At 41.5% G+C, this 22,304-nt stretch overlaps 1 protein-coding gene across 1 annotated transcript in view; it reads left to right on the forward strand.

Moving 5' to 3' along the window:
* The first annotated feature begins 3,212 nt into the window (after positions 1-3,212).
* LOC134325153 (thyrotropin-releasing hormone-degrading ectoenzyme-like) overlaps positions 3,213-22,304 on the forward strand; it is a 77,905-nt gene continuing 58,813 nt past the window's right edge. The window contains exons 1-4 of the mRNA XM_063007237.1: positions 3,213-3,724; positions 5,872-6,549; positions 8,812-9,085; positions 18,116-18,242. Of these exons, the coding sequence (XP_062863307.1) occupies positions 5,888-6,549; positions 8,812-9,085; positions 18,116-18,242 (1,063 nt within the window). The 5' untranslated portion in view covers positions 3,213-3,724; positions 5,872-5,887. The remainder of the gene's footprint in view (positions 3,725-5,871; positions 6,550-8,811; positions 9,086-18,115; positions 18,243-22,304) is intronic.

Genomic DNA, 22,304 nt, shown 5'->3' on the forward strand with positions numbered 1-22,304 from the left:
GTGGATGTCAGTGGGTCTTAATGGATCTCAGTAGTTCTTAGTAGATTTCAGTGGATCTTAGTGGTTCTTAGTGGATCTCAGTGGGTCTTAGTGAATTTCAGTGGTTCTTATTGGATTTCAATGGGTTAAAGTGGATCTCAGTGATTCTTTTTGGGTCTTAGTGGTTCAAAGTGGATTTCTGGGTCTTATTGGATCTCAGTAGTTCTTAGTGGATCTTGGTCGGTCTTAGTGGATCTCATTGGGTCTCAGTGGATGTCAATGGTTCTTAGTGGGTCTCAGTGGTTTTTAGTGGATCTCAGTGGGCCAGTTACCACATCTTATGTCACAAATATATTAAAATAATTAGTTTGTGTTTTTTTATTTATAGGGTAAAACGTTATATAAGTGAGAATTTATTTCAGAAATTGAGTTTTTGTCTCTGACAGACAGTCGTGATTCATTAAGAGTTTGGACGGGGACAGCATTGATTCGTCTGTGCTGATGAAGCTTTTCGTAATAAATCACAATCTGTACATTTGATTCTGGACGGTAGATTAATCTCGACAATTAAAGAACCATTTGTTTATGGACGCGTTCCTTATGTAGACGTCTGATCTGCACGAGTGTGGAACAAAGTTAAAGCGACATGATGAATCGATGTGGAGAAGATCCATTATTAAAAACATCCCACGACTAAACGATTCACTTCTGAAACTCCACTGATGGTGTTTTATATCTCGTCTTTAGCTCAAGGTTAAATGCTGCTCACGGTATTTCCATTTCTCCTCCACATCATCATCATCATCATCATCTAGGCAGCAGAACCTTCCAGAAGCACGTCACCAATCATCTCATCCCATCAGATCTTCCTCCACCAGTGCAGAACAGAAACCGCGCCCGTCGTATTTACCAGAGAGGATCCGTCTTCCACAGAGAAGATGGTGAAGATATGAGAGGGAATGAAATCGGTCCTGGAGCTCAGTTTGAAGAACCTTCAGTGTCCTGCACAGAGCTCTGACCTCAGCCCCACTTAACAGCTCTGGGACGAACCAGAACACTGACTGAGACTTTCTTGACCGACATCAATGCCCGGCCATACAAATGTGAATTCCAGCCAGTGGTAGCTCAGAGGTTTAACTATTAGGTAACTATTGGACTAGTAATCAGAATATTGCTGGGTCAAGCCCCACCACCGTTAAGTTGCCACTGTTGGGCCCCTGAACGAGGCCCCTGACCCTCAATTGCTCAGATCGTATTCAGTCATAATGGTATGTTGTTTTGGATAAAAGCATTTGATAAATCAGGGCTTTTCAAACTTTCAAATGGTGGTAATCTGGTCCCACTGTGGTTTACAAGATTTAACATAAAGCCTCCACAAGGGGGCACTCGTGTACGAGTTCATTTTGTGTTTATGTGTAACTCGTATTTCCATCGAATGGGCACAAATTCCCACAGGCATATTTCAAAGTATTATGGGAAGGCTTCTCAGAAGAGTGGCTGTTGTTGTCGGTGCGTGTTCTTACCCGAACGGCATCCCATAATACTCGTTCTCATCGTTTATGAATACGATTCAATTCTTGTAGGCAGGACTGAGGTGCACAACAGAACCAAAAGTATTTGGACGCCTGACCGTGAGCTTGTCGGACATCCCGTTTCAAAAGCAAACGCTATTAAAACAGAGTGACCTCTGTATGATCTATTCAGCTAGAACAGCCGCTCCTCTGAGAAGCCCCTCACAGGACTTTGAAGTGTGTCTGTGGGAATTTGTGCCCATTCAGTCCAAAGATGACAGCATTTGTATGGCGTGTGTATGGCAGGGCGCTGATACACACGTGCAGTATGATGAAATTCCTTTGTTGTGTATACCAGCTTGTTTTGGATGCTGGGGTTAGAGCGCAGGGTCACTCGTTGTGCGTGGCCCCTGGAGCCGAGAGGGTAAAGGGCCTCGCTCAAGGGCCCAATGGTGGCTGCATGGCAGAGCTGGGATTCAAACCGATTGCTGGCCCAAAGCTCTACCCATTGGTTTGTGCACAAGAGAACATGCTGGAACAGGAAAGGACTTTCCCTAAACTGTTGCTGCAAAGTGATACAAGGTGCAGATTTGATGGTTTGATCTAATGATTGGCAGGATCAGGCGCACCCTATGGTGCAAATATTTGTCCATAAACACTGCTACGATTATTCAGGATCATTTGATGGACTCTTGTGAGCATCATGTAGTTCTGCAGACTGCAAAGTAGATCATTGTTCTTAGTGGATTTCAGTGGGTCTTAGTGGATCTATGTGGGTCTTAGTGGATCTTAGTGGTTCTTATTGAATCTCAGTGGATCTCAGTTAGTAAAAGTTGATCTCAGTGGGTCTTAGTGGATCTATGTGGGTCTTAGTGGATCTCAGTGGTTCTTATTGAATCTCAGTTAGTAAAAGTGGATCTCAGTTAGTATCAGTAGATCTTAGTGGGTCTTAGTGGATCTCAGTAAAATTGGATCTCAGTGGGTCTCAGTGAATCTCAGTTAGTATTAGTGGATCTTAGTGGGTCTTAGTGGATCTCAGTGGTTCTTATTAAATCTAAGTGGATCTCAGTATCAGTAGATCTTAGAGAGTTTTAGTGGATCTCAGTGGGTCTTAGTGGATCTATGTGGGTCTTAGTGGATCTCAGTGGGTCTTATTGAATCTCACTGGATCTTAGTGGATTTCAGTTAGTTAAAGTGGATCTCAGTTAGTATCAGTAGATCTTAGTGGGTCTTAGTGGATCTCAGTAAAATTGGATCTCAGTGGGTCTTAGTGAATCTCAGTGGGTCTTATTGAATCTCACTGGATCTTAGTGGATCTCAGTTAATTAAAGTGGATCTCAGTTAGCATCAGTAGATCTTAATGGGTCTTAGTGGATCTCAGTTAAAGTGGATCTCAGTGAGTCTTAGTGGATCTCTGGTTCTTAGTGAATTTTAACACACCTTACACATCTTCTTCTCTTCAGGACCTGAATGGGAACGTCAAGAGAAGATCCGGGCTCCTCAGGAGGGAAACATCGTTCCTTCTTCTTCTGACGTGCTTCCAGATTCGTGTTCCGCTTGTCCTCTGTATACGGAGACGGAGAGGAGGAGAGAATGCGAGTGGGAGGGCGAGCGCGAGCAGCTGTGATGACGAGAGCGATGAGAGAGTGTGAGAGAGAGAGAGCGAGTGTGTGTGAGTGAGAGCGATGAGAGAGCGAGCGCAGTATAGCGAGAGCAGCAGAGATGAAGAGATGGAGAGATGAATCTGGATCTGATGAAGGTAGGACCTCAGTGTTTTCCGTGCAGGACGGCGGCGACTCGGTCGGACGTGGATCTGGATGCCGGACGCTGATGGATGGACCGGCGTGGAGGAAAGTAAGTGAGAACGGCAGAGAGAGAGCAGCACAGATGAAGAAGTAGAAGAACGGACCAGGGTGATGTGTGAGAGAGCTTCAGCGGGACGTTAATGTGGACGGACGGACGGGGTTCCCGCGTGCCCTGGATGGACCTTACTAAGCCTGAAGGATTCAGGAGGAGCACCACAAGCTCTCAGATCCACTCATTTCATCTGATGGAGCAGCCAGAATCTGGTGATCGGATCTCAGTCTGATCTGCGTCCACATATTTTTGAAACTGGAAGGTGCAGCAGCAGCACGAGCTCCTTCTGCTCCTCGGTTCCTCTCGGCGTGAAGTCGTGGAGCTCCGCGTTCCTCCGGCTGCAGCTGGATCGGAAACATCTGGCAGCTTCTCTGAGGGTAAGAGACATTTCATCTCCACTTTATTGGGTACAGATGTGGTCAGAAGTATTGGGACGCCTGAGCGTGAGCTCGTCGGACATCCTGTTCCAAAACCGTGAGCGTTTATTTATCCTGAATCGCTCAGTCTTTACTCTGTAGATTTAACATCATTCGGTCTTCTGGGTGGCCTTTCTACAGGACTTTGGAGTGTGTCTGTGGGAATTTGTGCACGTTCAGGCACTAGACTCAATGAAGAGTGCTGGAGCTCCTTGGCACACAACTAGTCCATCCTCTTCTCAATAGAGCTTGCTTTGTGCAAAGAAAGAGAAAGGCAGCAATGTTAAAAGGGGTGTCCACATACTTTTGACCATATAGTTTACAATCAGTTAATCTTGTGGGTATTCAACTACTGACTGTATCTCATCTGTTGCTCTGTACACTCTGCCACCCCCCTGTATTGCATTAATATCATGGTAACATGATATGATACATGTGTTGTTCTGGTATGAGTGCAGCAGGTGCAGCAATGTTGTTGGTATTTTACTCGTTGGTCTCTTTAATAGGAACACTCTCTGATCACTGGTGGCTTCATATTTTCTGGTCGAGCACTGTTCTGCTCCCAGCATTGACACCGAGGGGTTTCAAATCCCAACAACACTGCTGCACCTGCTACATTTAGATACATACCAGAATAACACACTGTTACCGTGTTGTTACCATGTTGTTACCATGCTGTTACCATGTTGGCGTCACTGTAGTGCTGAGAATGGCCCATGGGGGGCTGTGTGTTTCAGCCATTTTATCAGCTCCAATTACCATATAGAAGCACTTTGTAGTTCTACAATTACTGACTGTAGTCCATCTGTTTCTCTACATACTTTTTACCCTGCTTTTACCCTGTTCTTTAATGGTCAGGACCCCCACAGGACCACCACAGAGCAGGTATTATTTAGGTGGTGGATCATTCTCAGCCCTGCAGTGACACTGACATGGTGGTGGTGTGTTAGTGTGTGTTGTGCTGATATGAGTGGATCAGACACAGCAGCGCTGCTGGAGTTTTTAAACACCGTGTCCACTCACTGTCCACTCTATTAGACACTCCTACCTAGTCGGTCCACCTTGTAGATGTAAAGTCAGAGACGATCGCTCATCTATTGCTGCTGTTTGAGTCGGTCATCTTCTAGACCTTCATCAGTGGTCACAGGACGCTGCCCACGGGGCGCTGTTAGCTGGATATTTTTGGTTGGTGGATGATTCTCAGTCCAGCAGTGACAGTGAGGTGTTTAAAAACTCCAGCAGCGCTGCTGTGTCTGATCCACTCATACCAGCACAACACACACTAACACACCACCAGTCAGTGTCACTGCAGTGCTGAGAATGATCCACCACCTAAATAATACCTGCTCTGTGGTGGTCCTGTGGGGGTCCTGACCATTGAAGAACATCATGAAAGGGGGCTAACAAAGCATGCAGAGAAACAGATGGACTACAGTCAGTAATTGTAGAACTACAAAATGCTTCTATATGGTAAGTGGAGCTGATAAAATGGACAGTGAGTGTAGAAACAAGGAGGTGGTTTTAATGTTATGGCTGATCGGTGTATAAAGGGATCTTCTGACTTGGCAGCAAACAATTTAGGGAAGGTCCTTTCCTGTTCCAAGACATGAGCCTTGAGCTCAGCCTCACTCAACAAATCTGGGATGAACCGGAACATCGACTGAGGCGACATCAGCGCCCAGCCATACAAAAAGGGCACAAATTCCCACAATGGGACGTCCAACAAGCTCATGGTCAGGTGTCCAAATACTTTTGGCCCTAAAGTCACAATTTCTAAATCATGGACAACCTCCTTGTGTCTATAACAGCCTCCGCTCCTTTGGAACTGACTCCATGTTCCAGTTTATTGTAAAGGCAGTAATGGGTTCATGGGTATTAGGAGGTCCCCTGTTGAGTGGTGGTCAGTCTTTTGTGGCCCCTGTGATGGACGGGGTCCGGAGCCACAGACGGCCGCCTCTGTACTAAATGCACTGTTCAGAACCTCGGAATTATGGGTATTAGGAAGTCCCCTGTTGAGTGGTGGTCAGTCTTTTGTGGCCCCTGTGATGGACGGGGCCGGAGCAACAGTACTGACGCAGTGTTGATGTTTCTCCTCTGGTTCTTTGCAGCGAGTCGAAGTGACCAATGGGAATCGAGGACCTGAGCATGAGGAACGGGCGCGCCCTGTCGGACCAGTGGGCGGACGGCGTGGTGGTGCGACCCCGGACCACCGAGCAGCACATCACCGTGCACAAGAGGCTCGTCCTGGCCTTCGCAGTGTCCATCCTGACGCTCATCGTGGTGACGGCCGCGGCCGTGATGCTGGGCGTCCACTTCGAGAAGTGCGGCGGCGGCGCCGGCGAGAGCGCCGGGCCGCTCGACCCCGGGTCCAACCAGTCCCGAGAGCACAGGGCCGAGGACTGGCAGCCCTGGCGACGCCTGCGCCTCCCGACGGCGCTGCGGCCGCGGCACTACGAGCTCCGGCTCTCGGTCCGCATGGACGACTTCACCTTCTCCGGGGAGGTGAGCATCGAGTTCGAGTGCGTCAACGCCACCAAGTTCGTGGTGCTGCACGCCGACCGGCTGGACGTGGACGCCGTGTCCGTCTTCTCGGACGGCAAGAAGCACGGCGCCATGAGGATCCACCGCCACTTCCACTACCCGCCCAACCAGGTGTACGTGGTCTCCCTACACCGCGAGATGAAGCCGCTGCGCACGTACAAGATCAACGTCACCTTCCACGCTCAGATCCAGGACGAACTTCTGGGGTTCTTCCGCAGCTCGTACCTGCTGCACGGAGAGAGGAGGTCCTTCATTTTTATTATAATACACTCACTCAGTGAGGCATGTCTGTGGGAATTTGTGCCCGTTCAGTCGAAAGATGACAGCATTTGTATGGCTGTTAAATGGGGTTACGATCTGGAGTTTCTTAAAACTGAGCTTTTCTTTATGTAGAGCTTTATATAGAACTTGCTTTGTGCACAGGTAAAATTCCCATACAAATTATAATTATTAAAAATAAAAATATTACAAATAAAAATATTATAAATAATAATTCCCATAAATATTATCAATATAAAAAATAAAAATATTAAAAAATGAAAACATAAAAATACAAATATTGAAAATAGAAATATTAAAAATAAAAATATTATAAATAATAATTCCCATAAATATTATAATTATTAAAAATAAAAATATTAAAAATAAAACCATGAAAAAAATAATATTATGAATAATAATAATTCCTATAAATATTATAAACATTAAAAATAAAAATATTATAAATAATAATTCCCATAAATATTATAATTATTAAAAATAAAAATATTAAAAATAAAACCATGAAAAAAATAATATTATGAATAATAATAATTCCTATAAATATTATAAACATTAAAAATAAAAATAATATAAATAATAATTCCTGTAAATATTATAAACATTAAAAATAAAAATATTATAAATAATAATTTCCTTAAATATTATTAATATTAATAATAAAAACATTATAAATAATAATTCCCATAAATATTATTAATATTAATAATAAAACATATTATAAATAATAATTTATGTAAATATTATAAATATTAAAAATACAAATATTATGAATAATAATTTCCATAAATATTATGAATATTAAAAATACAAATATTATAAATGAAAATGTAAAATAATTATGAAGATAGAACTTCACTAGGATGAAGTAACTGAAGGTCATGGTGTTCCATACAGTGTTCCTAGCTTCTCTGTTCCTCTGGGTCCCTGCAGTTCCCCTTCAGAATTTAGTTTATTATTAATATTATTATCAAGGTGCTCGGGTGACACAGTGGTTTATGAGTCCAGCTCATTACTGCTGAGATCTGGGTTCGAATCTCAGCAGGTTCAGCTCTGTTAAAGGCCGGTCATCACCTACACAAACAATAACTGCTGCAATTACGCCCTCTGCTGGCTGATTGACATCAATGGTGCTGCATCAGAGACGGGGGATAATGGGGATCAGTGCGTGACTCTCTGTACACAATACTGATCTCCATATGAACTCGTCTGGTGCAGGTAAAAAGAAGCAGTCGGTTACTGCACACGTGTCGAAGGGGGCGTGTGTTAGTCACGGCTCTTATCGGTCAGGAGTGCAGGTCTGCAACAATACAGAGGAAGCAAAATGCAATTGGGGAATTGGATATGACTACATTGGGAGGTAAATTAGGTTGACAATGCAAACAATAAATAAATAAATAATAAATAAATGAATAAATATTAAAATTAAAATAAAAAACCAGTCCTGACTGGATTGAAGCAGTGATACATATTGACAATAAAATTACAAAATAATGAATACACAAATAAATAAACAAATCAATCAATCAATCAATACATTAAAAAAATCATTCCCTGTCATTACAACCCAGACTAGGAAAAAGCAGTGATAAATATAAAAAAATTAAATTACAAAAGAAATAAAAATAAAAAGAAATATATATCAGTCCCCTGCCTGTACGTACCCATCGTAACCCTGACTAGGATAAAGCAGTGATAAATATTGAAAATAAAATTACAAAATAATAAATAAATAAACAAACAAATGAATAAATACATGAACAAATTAACAAATGAATAAGTAAATAAATAAAAAAAAAACCTTAATAATTAAATGAATACATAAATAAATAAATAAATAAATAAATAAATAAATAAATAAATACGTCAATGAAGGAATTAATGAATTATAAATAAATAAATAAATAAATAAATAAATAAATAAATTAATTAATTAATTAATTAATTAATTAATTCATTCATTCATTCATTCATTTAAAAACTCAATTAATTAATTAATAAAATCCATCCCTTGTGCTGGATGTATTCCTGCCTAATCAGTGAAAGAATCAATGCAACCCTGACTGGGATAAAACATGAAAAAATAAAGACAGGTTAATTAGAAATCAGTCCTGGTTTGTTGGTGTAAGTAAATGTTATAAATATTTTTATTTCTCTCTGATTTGCTCTCGATTTTTCACTTTCTAATCTATCCTTTATTTATTTATTTTTTTCATGACTGCCCGCAGGTACCTGGCCGTGACGCAGTTCTCCCCGACTCACGCCAGAAAGGCTTTCCCGTGTTTCGACGAGCCCGTCTTCAAAGCCACCTTCCGAGTGCGACTGAGACACGACTCCTCCTATCAGTCGCTCTCCAACATGCCGGTGGATTCGTCCAGTCTGGACCGGGACGACTGGGTCACCAATCAGTTCTCCAGGACGCCGCGCATGTCCACTTACTTCCTGGCCTGGGCGGTGTGTAACTTCACCTACAGAGAGGCGGTCACAGAGGGCGGAGTCGTGGTGAGTCCAGGGTCCCGGACCCACCGTTTATTAATAACGCCACAGCCATCCACTGCTGGGAGTCCAAAAGAGCTGAATCAGTCCTGCTGTCTGGGTGGGAGCTATAGCATTATATTCATAGCTAGAGATCAAAGCATCATCAGACGTACCTGGGTGTCTTTGATCTTATGTACCACGATAGGGAGGGTAGCGCCCCCCTTCAGGCATACTCAGATCTACACTACATGGCTAAAAGTATGTGGACAACTAACCATGATGCGGTCAACTGAGTCTCTGGAGCGTCCAGCTATGCCAGCGGTGGGCTAGTAAAACAGACCACAGCAAGAAGGTCCTGGGTTCAAACCCCATTTGGCATGACATTAGTTGGCATGTTCTCCTTGTGTCTGTGTGGGTTTCCTACGGGAGCTGCAGTCAGGTTAACTGGAGATATTAAACTGCCCAAGTGTGTGTGTGTGTGTGTGCCCTGTGATGGACTGGCGACCTGTCCAGGGTGTTCCCTAGCTTTTGCCCAGTGAACTGTACTTACTTTGACCCTGACCAGGATAAAATAATTATACAGTGGAAATAGCTCAACGTACGTTTACATTTTAATCCAAAGCAACGTACAATCATGACTGAATACAACTTGAGCAATTGAGGGTTAAGGGCCTCACTCAGGGGCCCAACAGTGGCAACTTGGTGATGGTGGGGCTTGAACCGGCAACCTTATGATTACTAGTCCAGCATCTTAACCACTGAGCTACCGCTGTACCTTACAAAACACTGGAACATCAGCTGAGCCTTTATTGACCGACATCAGCGCCCAGCTGTACAAATGCTGCCACAGACCTACTTCAAAGTCTCGCATAGAAGTTTTTGAAATCTTAGGCGTCCAAATACTTTTGACCATATAGCGTAACAGAACTACTGACCTCAACAATGTTCTTTTCCTTCGAAGTGTAGCTGGATTCCTTCATCTAGAACCCAAATCCAAGGTCCAGATCTTCTTAACGTTGGTATTAGCCACGTGGTTATCAGAAGGTTGCTGGTTCGAGTATCGAGATTCCTTTCATAGTTTTGATTTTAAGTAGGATTAAATCATCATGTTATGTATATTTTATTTATTTATTTATTAAATTTTTTTCTTCCTGCCACCACCCCCCCTCTTCGGGGGACCAATTAAACTTTATTACTGTTAATACGAAGTACTAAAGTGTGGTCATTATGCAGAGGGAAGATATACATTACATATAATAAGGAAACAATAATATAAGCAAAATAATAAACAAACATAAAAAGGGGGTGAGAGCGGAAGGAAAAGAGGAAACAGAATGAGCAGACAACAGGGAGAGGAAAAGTAATAGTAATAATAAATGAAAAGAGAGGGGGAAAAAAAATAAATTAATAAAGTCTTATCTGTGTGTGTGTGTGTGTGTGTGTGTGTGTATGTATGTATGTGTGTGTGTGCGTGCGTGTGTGCGTATAGGAACATTCGGGTGGAGGGGATATATATATATATATACTGTATATATACAGGGGTTGGACAAAATAACTGAAACACCTGGTTTTAGACCACAATAATTTATTAGTATGGTGTAGGGCCTCCTTTTGCGGCCAATACAGCGTCAATTCGTCTTGGAAATGACATATACAAGTCCTGCACAGTGGTCAGAGGGATTTTAAGCCATTCTTCTTGCAGGATAGTGGCCAGGTCACTACGTGATGCTGGTGGAGGAAAACGTTTCCTGACTCGCTTCTCCAAAACACCCCAAAGTGGCTCAATAATATTTAGATCTGGTGACTGTGCAGGCCATGGGAGATGTTCAACTTCACTTTCATGTTCATCAAACCAATCTTTCACCAGTCTTGCTGTGTGTATTGGTGCATTGTCATCCTGATACACGGCACCGCCATTGGATGCACATGGTCCTCCAGAATGGTTCGGCAGTCCTTGGCATCTAGCACAAGTATTGGGCCAAGGGAATGCCATGATATGGCAGCCCAAACCATCACTGAAACAACCCCATGCTTCACTCTGGGCATGCAACAGTCTGGGTAGTACGCTTCTTTGGGGCTTCTCCACACCGTAACTCTCCCGGATGTGGGGAAAACAGTAAAGGTGGACTCATCAGAGAACAATACATGTTTCACATTGTCCACAGCCCAAGATTTGCGCTCCTTGCACCATTGAAACCGACGTTTGGCATTGGCACGAGTGACCAAAGGTTTGGCTATAGCAGCCCGGCCGTGTATATTGACCCTGTGGAGCTCCTGACGGACAGTTCTGGTGGAAACAGGAGAGTTGAGGTGCACATTTAATTCTGCCGTGATTTGGGCAGCCGTGGTTTTATGTTTTTTGGATACAATCCGGGTTAGCACCCGAACATCCCTTTCAGACAGCTTCCTCTTGCGTCCACAGTTAATCCTGTTGGATGTGGTTTGTCCTTCTTGGTGGTATGCTGACATTACTCTGGATACCGTGGCTCTTGATACATCACAAAGACTTGCTGTCTTGGTCACAGATGCGCCAGCAACACGTGCACCAACAATTTGTCCTCTTTTGAACTCTGGTATGTCACCCATAATGTTGTGTGCATTGCAATATTTTGAGCAAAACTGTGCTCTTACCCTGCTAATTGAACCTTCACACTCTGCTCTTACTGGTGCAATGTGCAATTAATGAAGATTGGCCACCAGACTGGTCCAATTTAGCCATGAAACCTCCCACACTAAAATGACAGGTGTTTCAGTTATTTTGTCCAACCCCTGTATATACAGTATATAATGGTTATAGATGTATAATGGTTGTGTTAGTGGTGTATGGGTATAGAATGGTTATAGATATATAATGGTTGTGTTAGTGGTGTATGGGTGTAGAATGGTTAAAGATATATAATGGTTGTGTTAGTGGTGTATGGGTGTAGAATGGTTATAGATATATAATGGTTGTGTTAGTGGTGTATGGGTATAGAATGGTTATAGATATATAATGGTTGTGTTAGTGGTGTATGGGTATAGAATGGTTATAGATATATAATGGTTGTGTTAGTGGTGTATGGGTATAGAATGGTTATAGATATATAATGGTTGTGTTAGTGGTGTATGGGTATAGAATGGTTATAGATATATAATGGTTGTGTTAGTGGTGTATGGGTATAGAATGGTTATAGATGTATAATGGTTGTGTTAGTGGTGTATGGGTATAGAATGGTTATAGATATATAATGGTTGTGTTAGTGGTGTATGGGTATAGAATGGTTATAGATATATAATGGTTGTGTTAGTGGTGTATGGGTGTAGAATGGTTATAGATATATAATGGTTGTGTTAGTGGTGTATGGGTGTAGAATGGTTATAGATATATAATGGTTGTGTTAGTGGTGTATGGGTATAGAATGGTTATAGGTATATAATGGTTGTGTTAGTGGTGTGTGGGTATAGAATGGTTATAGATGTATAATGGTTGTGTTAGTGGTGTATGGGTATAGAATGGTTATAGATATATAATGGTTGTGTTAGAGGCGTATGGGTATAGAATGGTTATAGATATATAATGGTGGTGTTAGTGGTGTATGGGTATAGAATGGTTATAGATGTATAATGGTTGTGTTAGTGGTGTATGGGTATAGAATGGTTATAGATGTATAATGGTTGTGTTAGTGGTGTATGGGTATAGAATGGTTATAGATATAAAATGGTTGTGTTAGTGGTGTGTGGGTATAGAATGGTTATAGATATATAATGGTGGTGTTAGTGGTGTATGGGTATAGAATGGTTATATATATATAATGGTTGTGTTAGTGGTGTATGGGTATAGAATGGTTATAGATATATAATGGTTGTGTTAGTGGTGTATGGGTATAGAATGGTTATAGATATATAATGGTTGTGTTAGTGGTGTGTGGGTATAGAATGGTTATAGATATATAATGGTTGTGTTAGTGGTGTATGGGTATAGAATGGTTATAGATATATAATGGTTGTGTTAGTGGTGTATGGGTATAGAATGGTTATAGATATATAATGGTTGTGTTAGTGGTGTATGGGTATAGAATGGTTATAGATATATAATGGTTGTGTTAGTGGTGTATGGGTATAGAATGGTTATAGATATATAATGGTTGTGTTAGTGGTGTATGGGTATAGAATGGTTATAGATATATAATGGTTGTGTTAGTGGTGTATGGGTATAGAATGGTTATAGATATATAATGGTTGTGTTAGTGGTGTATGGGTATAGAATGGTTATAGATATATAATGGTTGTGTTAGTGGTGTGTGGGTAAACTGTTGATGAGAGCTGATGGAGTTATTGATATAACAGGTTTTTAAGTGCTGACCATGTTTTCATGTGTTCGTGAGTTCTGTTTTTGATAGATGCTGATATTTTTTCCATTTCTATATGGTCTATGAGTAAGTTTTTCCATTGATTGATTGTGATTTTTTTCCTTGATTTCCAGTTTGTGAGAATAGTTTTTTTGGCGATGGTTAGCGCCACTAAAAGTGCTTTTGTTTCATCCTGGTTTAGGTTTGTGGTTGATGTGTCGCCTAATACACAGAGTGATGGGGATAGGGGGTTGGGGTGTTTTAGTAGTGGAGTCAGATAATTTATAACTAATTGCCAGAAGTGTTTGATTTGCATGTATGTAGTTGTCTGGGGTGTTTAGTGAGCAGTGTGTACAGATTTCACTCATTACAGAGTCCACTAATCCCATTTAATATAGATTTTGCCTAGTATAGTGTACTCTGTGAATTACCTTATACTGTATAAGGTGGAGGTTAGTATTGTTAGTTATTTTAAATGTATTTTTGAGAATGTTTGTCCAGCAATCGGCAGTGAGAGTAATTGAGAGCTCTTCTTCCCATTAGTTTTTTGGTATAGAGACTGTTTGGTCTAGTTCAGATAAGAACCTATAAATTTTAGATAAGATTTTGTCATGTTATGTTTTTAGATGTTTAACAAATAAAAAAAACAATAAAAGAACGTTCAGGTCAGTTCAGTTTCCGTCTCCGTCCTGCTGAGGGTCTTGGGCTGCGTCCGAACGCCAGTTGAATTATTTGATTGATTATCGGACCACAGTGACAAAACAGCTGCCCATGCAGTAGGTCATCCGGGAACCTTTTGCGTACCATTTAATGAATACTACGTATTCGGACACACTACCTGCTCTCACGTACTGCTTTCCTGTACTGGAGTCTGGAACAGCTCCGGTGGGCGTTCATGTAAGACACTGTTGCTTTTTCATTTATTACACATCTAAAAATATGATGCGCTGATTTGATCATACTTAATACCGCGTCCAATCAAAACTATGAAAGGAATCCCGACTCCAGACTCAAACCAGCAACCTTCTGTCATCTGGGTACCTTTCGTGTACCGCTTAATGAATACGACGTATTCGGACACACCACCCACTCTTGCGTGCTGTGATTTAGGACACAGCTTTGGTTTTGACAGTATAAGAAGGTCCGCCCATGTTCCAGCTCCTCCTGGTGGATCCTCAGACGTTCTTGAGCTAAAATGAGAGATCAAATCCCTCCAGCGGGTTCTGTGGTTCCTGGGGTTCCTCGAACCAGCAACCCTCTGGTAACCACTGGGCTACCACTGATGTAATGAAGATCTGGACTTTATATTTGGGTTCTAGATGAAGGAATTCAACCAATCCAGAGTGGGTTCGCTGCCATCCCTAACCTGTCATGTAGCGTAAGTCCAGCAACCTCATTTACACCGTTTGGACTTATGACCTCACTTGGGTCGCTACCCAGATCTCATGACCACATGTGAGACAGAGAGCTTTTGTCTGAGGACTGAGCTTCAGCTTTACCACCACAGACTGGTACAAGCCTGCAGAACCAATCCGTTTGCCACCCTCACGCTCTCCTTCTGCATCACACGTGAACAAAATCCTCCAAAATATATTTTTTAAGTCCTCGCATCTCCAGTGCTTGTACGACGAGGAGGCGGATGCTGGTGAGACCTCCAGTCTCCTTTATCTTGCAGGATGAAGGAATCGCACTACGTCTTTGAAAACACTCGCGACCTCATTCTGTGTCTCAGCGACGTTTGAAGCTTCAGGCGGTGGCGCTCACGTGAGGAAAAAAAAATATATAAAAATATGAAACTTGTTTCACACGAGCTTTTACTCACGGTGTGATTCACTCTGGTGAATCAGGCTTCAGTCTTCAGCATCCCAAAACTATTATTTTTTTTTTTTTATTCATTCATTCATTCATTCATTCATTCATTTATTTATTTATTTATTTATTTATTTATTTATTTATTTATTTATTTATTTATTTACCTAATTATTTATTTATTTATTTATTTATTTATTCATTCATTCATTTATTTATTCATTCATTTATTTATTGTCTTTCTTTATTTCTTTCTTTATTTATTTATTTCTTCATTTATTTATTTATTTATTCATTTATTTATTTATTTTATTTTTTTCTTTATTTATTCATTCATTTTCTTTTTTCTTTTTTATTCTATTTATTTATTTATTTTATTCATGTTATTTATTTATTCATTTTATTTCTTTCTAAAAATTTTAAACTAGTTTCACACAAGTTTTTACTCCTATTAAACCTATTTACTTATTTATTTATTTATTTATTTATTTATTTATTTATTTATTTATTTATTTATTTATTTATTTTATTTTTTTCTTTATTTTTTCATTCATTTTCTTTTTTCTTTTTATTCTATTTATTTATTTATTTTATTCATTTTATTTATTTATTCATTTTATTTCTTTCTAAAAATTTAAAACTAGTTTCACACAAGTTTTTACTCCTATTAAACTTATTTATCTATTTATTTATTTATTAATTTTCTTTTTATTAATTTTTTATTTAATTAATTAATTTATTTATTTATTAATTTTATTAATTGTATTTATTTGTTTTAATAATTTTCTTTCTTTATTTCTTTATTAATTTTCTTTCTTTTTTTTTCTTCTTTTCTTTCTATCTTTCTTTCTTCATTTTTTTCTTTCTTTCTTTCTTTCTTGCTTTTCTTTTCTTTATTTCTTTAATTTATTAATATATTGATTTATATAATTTATTTACTTTTGTTTCCAGAGATTTATTTGTTCTGAATAAATTTTTCAACCACCTTCAAAATGTCCAACAACATTCCCTCACAACTGAATCACACACTATATGGACAGAAGTATCGGGACGCCTCTTCTAATTATTGAATTCACGTGTTTCAAACGACCAAACGGGCGACACCACTGAGAATAAGTGCAGCATTTCAATCCTCCTGACCAGTGTGGCCACTTCTTTGGATTTGGGGATTTTGATTGATTTGAGATTTGGGGATTTTGCCAAGTGATTTTGGGATTTTTAATTTGCATTCAAGCAATTAAAAATCTGCCTGGAATTGTATGGTCTACAGTCATAAATTAGGAATGATAATGATACATTTCTACACCTACTGTACATTTAATTCTTTACTTTTTCTTTACAATGTCCTGGACGTGAGAACATGATGTCACATCCGTTCTCATCCGTGCATTTTAGCCCCGTTTTTGTTCATTGCTGTGATAAATTGCAGGGATAAATCTGCATCTATCGTCGTAGTGTGAATGACAGAAACAGCAGCAGCAGTCAGAAACAATTAATAACGTTACCAGACTTTCGGAGTCTGATAGTGATAGCTAATCAGATTAGGCAGGACACTCCCTGAGTTTGAAAGACAATAATATGTACACCGATTAGGCATAACATTATGACCACCTTCCTAATATTGTATTAGTCCCCCTTTTGCTGCCAAAACAGCCCTGACCCGTCGAGGCATGGACTCCACTAGACCCCTGAAGGTGTGCTGTGGTATCTGTCACCAAGATGTTAGCAGCAGATCCTTTAACTCCTGTAAATTGTGAGGTGGGGTCTCCGTGGATCGGACTTGTTTGTCCAGCACGTCCCACAGATGCTCGATTGGATTGAAATCTGGGAAATTTGGACGCCAAGTCAACACCACAAACCGTTCCTGAAGCATTTTAGCTTTGTGGCAGGGAGCATCATCCTGCTGAAAGAGGCCACAGATATCAGGGAACCGTCTCCATGAGAGGGTGAACATGGTCTGCAACAATGCTTAGGTAGGAGCTACGTGTCAAAGTAACATCCACATGGATGGCAGGACCCGAGGTTTCCCAGCATCACACTGCCTCCGCCGGCTCGCCTTCTTCCCATAGTGCATCCTGGTGCCGTGTGTTCCCCAGGTAAGCGACGCACACGCACCCGACCATCCAGAACCTGGCCATCCAGCCTTCTTTCATCGCTCCGTGGTCCAGTTCCGATGCTCTCGTGCCCATTGTTGGCGCTTTCGGCGGTGGACAGGGGTCAGCGTGGGCACCCTGACTGGTCTGCGGCTATGCATCCCCATACACAACAAACTGTGATGCTCTGTGTATTCTGACACCTTTCTATCAGAACCAGCATGAACTTCTTCAGGAGTTTGTTGGACCAGTCTTCGCTCCCCACGTGCATCAATGAGCCTTGGCCGCCCATGACGCCGGTTTACCACTGTTCCTTTCTTGGAGCACTTTTGATAGATACTGACCACTGCAGACTGAGAACACCCCACAACTGCAGTTTTGAAGATGCTCTGACCCAGTCGTCTAGCCATCACAATTCGGCCCTCGTCAAACTCGCTCGGGTCCTCACGCTCGCCCATTTTTCCTGCTTCTAACATCAACTTTGAGGATAAAATGTTCACTTGCTGCGTAATATACCCCCCCCCCCCCCCACTAACAGGTGCCGTGATGAAGAGATGATCAGTGTTATTCACTTCACCTGTCAGTGCTCATCATGTCGTGCCTGCTCGGTGTATATTTTTTTTATGTTGCAATTTGTAAATATTAATACTGATAATAATCCCATTTTTTTGTCAGTTAACTCGTACAATTTTGGGATTTCTTAAAATGCAGAGTAGCAACGCTGATCCCGACCATCAGACTAAACATGAGACGACGTTTGATGAGATTGATTCTGTGTTTTGGTTCGATTTGCTCTCACTCGTGGGTTTGTGTCGTTGGATCAGATCCGGCTGTATGCCCGACCCGACGCCATCCAGAGCGGATCGGGAGACTACGCCCTGCACATCACCAAGAGACTCCTCAACTTCTACCAGGATTACTTCAGGGTCCAGTACTCGCTGCCTAAACTAGGTAAGAGGGACCCGGGGTGGAAGGGCGGGGCCGTTCCGAGGCGTTCCGCGGCGTTGATGTGTTTGTTTGATGGTGGAACCTGGACGGGTTTGGATCTGAAGCTGGTTGTGGTCGATGTTGTGGATTACAGTGGCTGAGTTTATTCAGACACAGATAATATTGATGTGTGTGTGTGTGTGTGTGTGTGTGTGTGTGTGTGTGTGTGCTGGTCTATATCCGACTCTCAGTTCAAGTTTGGCTTGATTGGATTCCCATCAGTTCGCTGTGTTCAGTTCAATACACACGTCATTCTCTTTATCTACACTAGAATATAGTCGGAGTGTGTCTGTTGGAACTTGTGTCCATTAGAGTCAAGGAGGGAACAAGGAGGGCTGGCTTGCAATCAGTGTTCCAATTCATCCCAAAATCGTTTACTCAGGACTGTGCAGACCACTGTAGTCCCACAAACCAGACTACAAATTAATAACCATACTGTAGACGTGATGTTCTGACGTCTGGTGTCCATAAATATTTAAACGATCGATGTTATTTCCATTCGATAGAGTGACCCACAGGAGATGATGCCTTCAATATTCAGTGCGATTGATTAATTAAGGTGTGATTTATCACTTCCTGTCTGACTGACCGCTCTGGTTTGTAGGACGGAAGCTCCTGAGATGTGACCGTGTCCCCTGAAGGTGTCCTTCTACGCCCCTCGTCCTTCTACGCCGATGCTTTTTCATTAGCACCCTGAAGCATCGACTCGTTCAGTCATTATAAACAGGACGAAGGTTTCTAATGAGGTCAGGAGATTTCAGGACTTCAGGGTGCTAATGAAACACTGTTGGCGTAGAAGGGCACCTTCAGGGGACACGGTCACATCTCAGGAGCTTCCGCTCCACAAACCAGAGCAGTCAGTCAGACAGGAAGGGATAAATCACAACGTAATTCATGGACATCTCTGATCTATCAGGGTTCTTCTGAACGTCTGAGTGGCAGCAGGTGGGTGTTTGGTTCCGGTCCTGATCTTTAACTCAGGTCTTTATCTTTAAGGCTGTGGTGCCCACACGGGTGGAGCCCACACGGGTGGTGCCCACACGGGTGGTGCCACCCCTCCCCCCTCCATCCTGCTGCTTTTTTTTTCTCCTCGACTTCATGTCGTTCTCTCTGACGCCTCATTGGATGATGGAGGTCATTTGATGATCCTGACGGAGCTTCTGGTCTCTACAGAGGATCGAACACAAACACAATGAAAACATCACGATGGAGGAGACAGAACAGCATGAGGAATATCAACCAGGTTCTGGGTCTCTCCTGTCAGACTGGCACCGTTCAGACGTTTCCTGACACAAACACTTCAGCTCTTCGTGCCCTTCAGGAGCGGCAGGAGCTTCACTCACCATGTGATGTGAAAATGTCAAGTTAATTAGCCGTCTGGAAATCAATTAGTCAGTAATTAGCCTCCACCGTCACGCAGGAGCTTAGAGAACAAACAGACGCTTCAGAAGATGATGCTGAACTAGCATCATGAGATACTCAAAAGTAGGGTACTATGTGTGGGTTTTGGACACCAGAGATGTTAAGGGTGATATATCTGGAGTTTAAACACTTTAGATGTTATGGGTGATATTTCTGGAGTTTGAACACTAGAGATGTTAAGGGTGATATATCTGGAATTTAAACACTGGAGATGTTAAGAGTGATATATCTGGCGTTTAAACACTGGAGATGTTAAGGGTGATATATCTGGAGTTTAAACACTGGAGATGTTAAGAGTGATATATCTGGCATTTAAACACTGGAGATGTTAAGGGTGATATATCTGGAATTTAAACACTGGAGATGTTAAGAGTGATATATCTGGCGTTTAAACACTGGAGATGTTAAGGGTGATATATCTGGAGTTTAAACACTGGAGATGTTAAGAGTGATATATCTGGCGTTTAAACACTGGAGATGTTAAGGGTGATATATCTGGAATTTAAACACTGGAGATGTTAAGAGTGATATATCTGGAGTTTGAACACGAGATGTTGAGGGTGATATTTCTGGAGTTTGAACACTAGAGATGTTAAGGGTGATATATCTGGAATTTAAACACTGGAGATGTTAAGGGTGATATATCTGGCGTTTAAACACTGGAGATGTTAAGGGTGATATATCTGGAGTTTAAACACTGGAGATGTTAAGAGTGATATATCTGGCGTTTAAACACTGGAGATGTTAAGGGTGATATATCTGGAATTTAAACACTGGAGATGTTAAGAGTGATATATCTGGCGTTTAAACACTGGAGATGTTAAGGGTGATATATCTGGAATTTAAACACTGGAGATGTTAAGAGTGATATATCTGGCGTTTAAACACTGGAGATGTTAAGGGTGATATATCTGGAGTTTAAACACTGGAGATGTTAAGAGTGATATATCTGGAGTTTGAACACGAGATGTTGAGGGTGATATATCTGGAGTTTGAACACTGGAGATGTTGAGGGTGATATATCTGGGGTTTGAACACGAGATGTTAAGGGTGATATATCTGGGGTTTGAAAACTAGAGATGTTAAGGGTGATATATCTGGAGTTTAAACACTGGAGATGTTGAGGGTGATATATCTGGAGTTTAAACACTGGAGATGTTGAGGGTGATATTTCTGGAGTATGAACACTGGAGATGTTGAGGGTGATATATCTGGAGTTTAAACACTGGAGATGTTGAGGGTGATATATCTGGAGTTTAAACACTGGAGATGTTGAGGGTGATATATCTGGAGTTTAAACACTGGAGATGTTGAGGGTGATATATCTGGAGTATGAACACTGGAGATGTTGAGGGTGATATATCTGGAGTTTAAACACTGGAGATGTTGAGGGTGATATTTCTGGAGTATGAACACTGGAGATGTTGAGGGTGATATATCTGGAGTTTAAACACTGGAGATGTTGAGGGTGATATATCTGGAGTTTAAACACTGGAGATGTTGAGGGTGATATATCTGGAGTATGAACACTGGAGATGTTGAGGGTGATATATCTGGCGTTTAAACACTGGAGATGTTGAGGGTGATATATCTGGAGTTTAAACACTGGAGATGTTTAGGGTGATATATCTGGAGTATGAACACTGGAGATGTTGAGGGTGATATATCTGGCGTTTAAACACTGGAGATGTTGAGGGTGATATATCTGGAGTTTAAACACTGGAGATGTTTAGGGTGATATATCTGGAGTATGAACACTGGAGATGTTGAGGGTGTTGTATCTGGGTAGCACCACTGAATGGAACTCTTAACTGTACCTCATAGTCTTCAACCAATCATCAGGACTCAAGGAAGACGAGCATCAAGACTCTTCTCTGTACTATTACCCAGATGGTGGAATGAACAGGGGCTGACAAAGTCTACACAGCAGTCAGTAATTGTATACCCACAAAGTTTATCAGTATAAGTAGCTCATAAAGGAAATCATGAATGTGAATGTGTGTTCCAGTTGGACGTCAATGCCGCTCTCAATGCCAGTCCTAAGCCCAGATAAATAGGAGGGTTGGATCAGGTGTAAATCTGTGCAGTCTGGTATGAGGACCAAAAATAGTGTTCCAGACCTTGTGGTCACGGTTCCTCAGGTGTTCCTGGATTTATTCATGGATAAAAAATAAAAACACATGATTATGATCCATGAAGCACTAACAGTCTCAGTTTCTGTATCTGCTCTGTGAGAGGAAATAGGTCGTCTGCTTGATGTTCCATTTGTTTCTTTATCTGGACCCTCCTGAGGAACATAATGTTCACAGAACGTCCAGCTGGGTCCTAATTAGCACGGTTAGGTCACGATCGAGCTGTACTAACAGGTCCATCAATTATTAAACCCGCGCTGAGAAGCAACCACGTATCGATAGACGAGGTACGAGAACGGGGTCGGACCATCATCGATATCTTTATTTTAGGATCTGAAGGGAGATCCGATCTGTTTGGTGTGAACCAATCGTTTATCAGAGGAACTGACGCCTCTACAGGAAGATCATCCATCACTAACTGACCGCCGGTCACCCTGCCGAGCGGAGCTTCAGGAACCATCGCAGAAGCTCC

The sequence above is a fragment of the Trichomycterus rosablanca genome, chromosome 1, assembly GCF_030014385.1.
Source record: "Trichomycterus rosablanca isolate fTriRos1 chromosome 1, fTriRos1.hap1, whole genome shotgun sequence".
NCBI lineage: Eukaryota > Metazoa > Chordata > Actinopteri > Siluriformes > Trichomycteridae > Trichomycterus > Trichomycterus rosablanca.